Genomic DNA, 5,216 nt, shown 5'->3' on the forward strand with positions numbered 1-5,216 from the left:
AAGAACACCGCTCCTGCTTCCAATTCAAACACTCCGTTAGGCACAAGTCTCTGGAATGGCCTAGGTAGGAAAGGGTAGCTACCTAGGGCCCAGGTGTTGGCTTTGCGGGGTGTGTGCTTGGATGCTTCATTCCTGTCTGAGTCTCGCCGGTCCGCGAGAGCCACTGCTAACTCCCGGCTCTGTCCGCCTGGGGCTCCCTGCAGCGGAGGCCAAGGCTGGGGTGTGGCCACCTCCGCGGCAGGCCGGCGGGCTTGGGTGGGCCCTGGTGCTCCCTTTCTTCCACGCCCCGACTCCGGCTTCGCCCGTCCACCCCCCGCCCCGCATCCCAATCCCAGCGGGTCCCGGCTTCCTTACATGGTCAGGGCCCGGCTCCCGGCACCCGGACGTCCCCCGCCCCCGCCCCACCGGACACGGCCCCCGCCCTGCTCGACCCGCGCGCCCGCCCGCGCCCCGCCATGGAGGACCTGGGTGAGTGGGGCCCGGACCCCCGCGTCCCCAGCCTCTGATCACCGCCTGGATGAACCTCCCCACCCTCGCGCCCCTGTGTCTTCCTATCCCCGGCCCCTTGCTGCGGCTTCTGGTCTGCGCCCGCGCCCCCTTTCCGACTCCACGTCCCCCTTCCTGCCGCTCCCTTCCTGCCTTTCCTGGGCCGGCCGCTCCCTCCTTTCTTCCCTCGCTCGGCGCCTTGGGTCCCCGCTTCGCTGGACGGACAGGGAGGCGCAGCGCCGCGGACGCCTGGGCTCTGGGCAGGGAGGAGCCTTGGGCCCCGGGATCCAGATAGGAGGCGAGAAGCGGGGAATGACGTGAAGTTCTCCGGCGAACGCCGGCCAGCTGGGCGGCCAGGATTCGGGGACCCGGAGAGTTACAGGCTCCTAAGTACAGCAGAGGTCAAGTCCTTGGCTTAGGAAAGAGCAGAGCTGAGGGGTGACAAGACGCTAGAGACAGGTTTTAAGGGACCCGCCACGACGCCCTGGAAAGCGTTCGCAGCACCCAGCTGGGGGGTAAGGTGTTAACAGGGGCGCGAAGGAGGACCCGGGTCTCTTGTCCTCCCCATTTGCTGAGACTGGGGCTGCAACGCCGTGCCCTCTCTGGAAGAGTAGAGCTTGCGGCACCCTGCAGTGGAGGGTGCTCATCAGTACGGGTAACTGGCACCAGTACCGTGGAGAAGAAGCCAATCAAAAACCCGGCTCAGACAGACTCGCTGGTGAGGGCCGTCGGACTCCGCGGGGCGGGGGAACTTAGTAAGGGTGGCAGGAAGAGCGGCCAATCAGGAGGCTGGGCTCCAGGCGTCCAGCCAATGGAGCAATCTGGAGTAGATCCCAGTTGGCTTCGGGAAAGAGTCACTTTTGACTGCATCAGGAAAGATGTGGAGAATACAAGAATCTTGTGGCTGGGTTTGTGCTTGAGTCCCAGACCCAGTGTCTGGTCGTAAATACTCCTTGCCACCCTCCCACTGCTCCGGCTTGGACTGGCCTCTGCTTACTGTGTTTTATGTTTTTTGACCTCTGCTCTTAATTCTGGCTTTTATCTTTTTCAAATACTGCCCGCTTGGGACACTTACCCTCCAATCTCTTATGCCTTGGCTCTGGACGAACCTCGATCCCTTTAGTCTCTCATCCTGAGGGCCTCTCTTCGCAGATGCCCTGCTGTCTGACCTGGAGACCACCACCTCACACATGCCAAGGCCGGGGGCTGCCAAAGAGCGCCCCCCAGAGCCACTCACGCCTCCCCCACCCTACGGACACCAGCCACAGGTGAGATCAGACCCTGGGGACCCGGCACTCCTAGGGCCGGAGCTCACCCTAGCCGCGTCCTGCCATTCCACACGTGCATCTCTTCTCTCCATAGACGGGGTCTGAGGAATCTTCAGGAGCCTCTGGGGACAAGGACCACCTGTACAGGTGAGGGCCCGGAACTGGGGCCTGGGCTTGGGGCAGCCAGCGGAGGCTCAGGTGAGGACGCTTGGATTCCCCATCCCTAAACCCGAGCTCCCACCCTGTTTCTCAGTACGGTATGCAAGCCTCGGTCCCCAAAGCCTGCGGCCCCCGCGGCCCGTCCATTCTCCTCTTCCAGTGGTGTCCTGGGCACTGGGCTCTGTGAGCTAGACCGTTTGCTCCAGGAACTTAATGCTACTCAGTTCAACATCACAGGTACCGGGTCCCTGAGACAGACCTTGCTGGGATGGGGGCAGGGCAGGGCAGAGTGTACGGGGCACAGACTTCCCGGAGAGCAGTTAAAGGGACACAAGCCTTACCTGGGCCAGTGGGCTGAGCATGGCCCCATGTCCAGTGTTCTTTTTGTCTCCCCAGATGAAATAATGTCTCAGTTCCCATCTAGCAAGGTGACTGCAGGGGAACAGAAAGAGGGCCCGTCTGAAGATGAGAAAAGACCCAGCCTGTGAGTTTGGCACGGTCGGCCGGACTGGAGAGAGGGGATGAGTCCCGGATGTCTGAGTTACAGGAGGGAGCGTTACCCTGGAAGGCGCTGAGGTGACGCAGGCTTGTTCTTTGCAGTCCTCCCAGCCCCTCTCCCGGCCTCCCGAAGCCTTCAGCCACCTCGGCCACTCTGGAGCTGGACAGACTGATGGCCTCGCTCTCAGACTTCCGTGTCCAGAACCATGTGAGTGCAGCGTGTAGCTGGTGTCAGTTTGTGACTCCCCCACCCGTCTTAGACCCTTCCGTGTCTGCTGCCTTGCTGACTCAGCTCTAACATCTTCCCCACGGCAGCTTCCGGCCTCCGGGCCAACCCAGACACCGGCAGTGAGCTCCGCAGATGAGGGATCCCCACCTCCGCCAGGGCCGAGTAGCAAGGGCAGCCTGGACACCATGCTGGGGCTGCTGCAGTCCGACCTCAGCCGCCGCGGTGTCCCCACCCAGGCCAAGGGGCTCTGTGGCTCCTGCAATAAACCTATCGCTGGCCAAGTAAGTAGAGTCCAGTGAGAAGGGAGGAAGATAGCCACAGACCCCTCTGTATTGAGAACCAGGCTTTGTGCTTTTTTTTCTTTTCTTCTTCTTCTTTGTTTAAAAATGTTTTTGAGACAAGGTCTCACCATGCAATTCAGGCTGGCCTTGGCCAGGGATATAGCTCAGTGGCACAAGCACCTGCCTGGTAAGCACAAGGACCTGAGTTCGATTCCCATTATCAAAAAAAAAAAAAAAAAAAAAAAAAAAATAGGCTTAAGAGAAGACCAAAGAAGAAAAGTTTATTGCATTATTAGTAATTAAAATAAAAAAAAAAAAAGTAGGCAGACCTTGAACTCTCTTCATAGCCCAGGCTGGCCTTGGACTTGCAGTGATCCTCCTGCCTCAGCCTCCTGAGTGCTGGGACTATAGGCATGTGCCACCACGCCCGGGCCACCACGCCCAGCTTTGTGCTGTTGTCTTTTAATAAGTAACTCGGTTAAGTGGGTATTACTATTCATATTTTATGATTTTTAAATGAAAAGTTTTGGTGGTGAGGATGGAACTAGGGCCTACCCCAAGCTATGCACACTCTACCACTGAGCCACACCATTAGCCCACTATTTGTATTTTATAGATGAGGAAACAGCAAATAAGTTGTAAGGTGAGAATTCCAACCTTGCTAGCACTGTGGTCTGACTGTGTGCTGGGTACTATGCTAGATCCTCTTCAAATCTCTATCTCAGGCAGGCGTGGTGGTGCACGTCTGTAATCCCGGCACTCGAGGCTGAGGCAGGAGGATCGTTGCGAGTTCAAGACCAGCCTGGGCTACAAAGTGAGTTCAAGGCCAGTCTGAACTGCATAGCAAGACCCTGTCTCGGAAAGACCAATAATAATAATGATAAAATAAAATAAAATAAGGCCTTTTCTGGCATAAAGATTAAAGTGTTAATATTCTATGTTAAATCATTTTCTTGTTTTTGATTCAGATTTAAAAAACATTAAAACCTGTTCATCGGCCCCTAAATGTACTGTGGGCCCCCTTCACTGTCCCTGCTGTGCCTCTGGGCTATGTTCACCCTGGAGCAAAGCTGGAAGGCCTAGGTTGAATCTCCATCACCTACAGGTTGCATGACCTTAAACAGTAACTTTTCACCCTTCAATACCAGACAGGCCTTGCAAGGTGCCATGTACACCTCAGTGCACCGGGCACGTCGCAGGCCCAGTGCCACTCTGACCCGGCCTCACTCCCAACTTGCAGGTGGTGACTGCTCTGGGCCGTGCCTGGCACCCTGAGCACTTCGTCTGCGGTGGCTGCTCCACGACCCTGGCAGGCAGCAGTTTCTTCGAGAAGGACGGAGCCCCCTTTTGCCCCGAGTGCTACTTTGAGCGCTTCTCTCCACGCTGTGGCTTCTGCAACCAACCCATCCGTCATGTAAGCCCGGATGGGCCCCACAGCCTCGCCTCTCACCCGGGCCCCCCGCGGGAAGGGCCACACAGGTGCCCCATCCCGCCCAGCTCAGCCCCCAGTAACTGTTTTCAGCTCTCCGAAATTCCTTGTTAGAGCTTGCCCCTACTCAGACTCCTGCTTCAGCCTTGTCACCCAGGTTCCGGCGGGAGCAGGTGGGAAGAAGGGGCGGAGGACCACACTGAGTGTCTTCTTCCTTTCCCTGCAGAAGATGGTTACTGCCCTGGGCACCCACTGGCACCCAGAGCATTTCTGCTGCGTGAGCTGCGGGGAGCCCTTCGGAGAGGAAGGTAAGAGCTCCACGCTCGCCTTAAAAGCCCCAGGTCTGCCCGACATTCTGCCCTCCCCTTCCGGCCTCTTCTGTTCTCGGGCTCTGGATTTCTCCTGCTCTGTTCTGGTTGCGGCCTCCCGCCCCAGCGTTCCCATTCCCGGCGCTGCCCTCGGTCCTCGCGCAGACCCGCGTCCCTCCCGCGGCGGTCCGCTCCCTCTGCCCCGCCCAAGCACCAGGCTACGCCTTGTAGGGTCCCTAGTCCCGCCCACTCGGCTCCCGCCCCTAGGTTTCCACGAGCGTGAGGGCCGCCCCTACTGTCGCCGGGACTTCCTGCAGCTGTTCGCCCCGCGCTGCCAGGGCTGCCAAGGCCCCATTCTGGACAACTACATCTCGGCGCTCAGCGCGCTCTGGCACCCCGACTGCTTCGTCTGCAGGGTGCGAGCGGAGCCCCGGGGACCGGCCGGGGGGCGGGACTGGGGGCGGGCGGCGGCCTGGGAACGGCCAGTGGGGCGGGGCTAGAGGCGGGACGACGGCCTGGGAATGGTCGGCTGGGCTAGGGGCGGGGCCGAGGGCGGGG

At 59.3% G+C, this 5,216-nt stretch overlaps 1 protein-coding gene across 6 annotated transcripts in view; it reads left to right on the plus strand.

The window, feature by feature from the left end:
• The first annotated feature begins 401 nt into the window (after window positions 1-401).
• Window positions 402-5,216, plus strand: part of Tgfb1i1 (transforming growth factor beta 1 induced transcript 1) — a 5,899-nt gene continuing 1,084 nt past the window's right edge. The window contains exons 1-10 of one of the 6 annotated variants that reach the window (XM_005405320.1): window positions 427-468; window positions 1,639-1,754; window positions 1,849-1,901; window positions 2,008-2,150; window positions 2,310-2,397; window positions 2,514-2,619; window positions 2,727-2,921; window positions 4,162-4,335; window positions 4,577-4,658; window positions 4,926-5,074. In XM_005405320.1, coding sequence (XP_005405377.1) covers window positions 456-468; window positions 1,639-1,754; window positions 1,849-1,901; window positions 2,008-2,150; window positions 2,310-2,397; window positions 2,514-2,619; window positions 2,727-2,921; window positions 4,162-4,335; window positions 4,577-4,658; window positions 4,926-5,074 — 1,119 coding nt within the window. In that variant the 5' untranslated portion in view covers window positions 427-455. Of the gene's footprint in view, window positions 469-1,036; window positions 1,205-1,638; window positions 1,755-1,848; window positions 1,902-2,007; window positions 2,151-2,309; window positions 2,398-2,513; window positions 2,620-2,726; window positions 2,922-4,161; window positions 4,336-4,576; window positions 4,659-4,925; window positions 5,075-5,216 lie in introns of those variants that run through there. The other 5 variants (XM_013504901.1, XM_005405322.2, XM_013504900.1 and 2 more) reach the window with 5 other exon arrangements.

Source organism: Chinchilla lanigera, unplaced genomic scaffold (genome assembly GCF_000276665.1).
Source record: "Chinchilla lanigera isolate Chin_1 unplaced genomic scaffold, ChiLan1.0 scaffold00092, whole genome shotgun sequence".
NCBI lineage: Eukaryota > Metazoa > Chordata > Mammalia > Rodentia > Chinchillidae > Chinchilla > Chinchilla lanigera.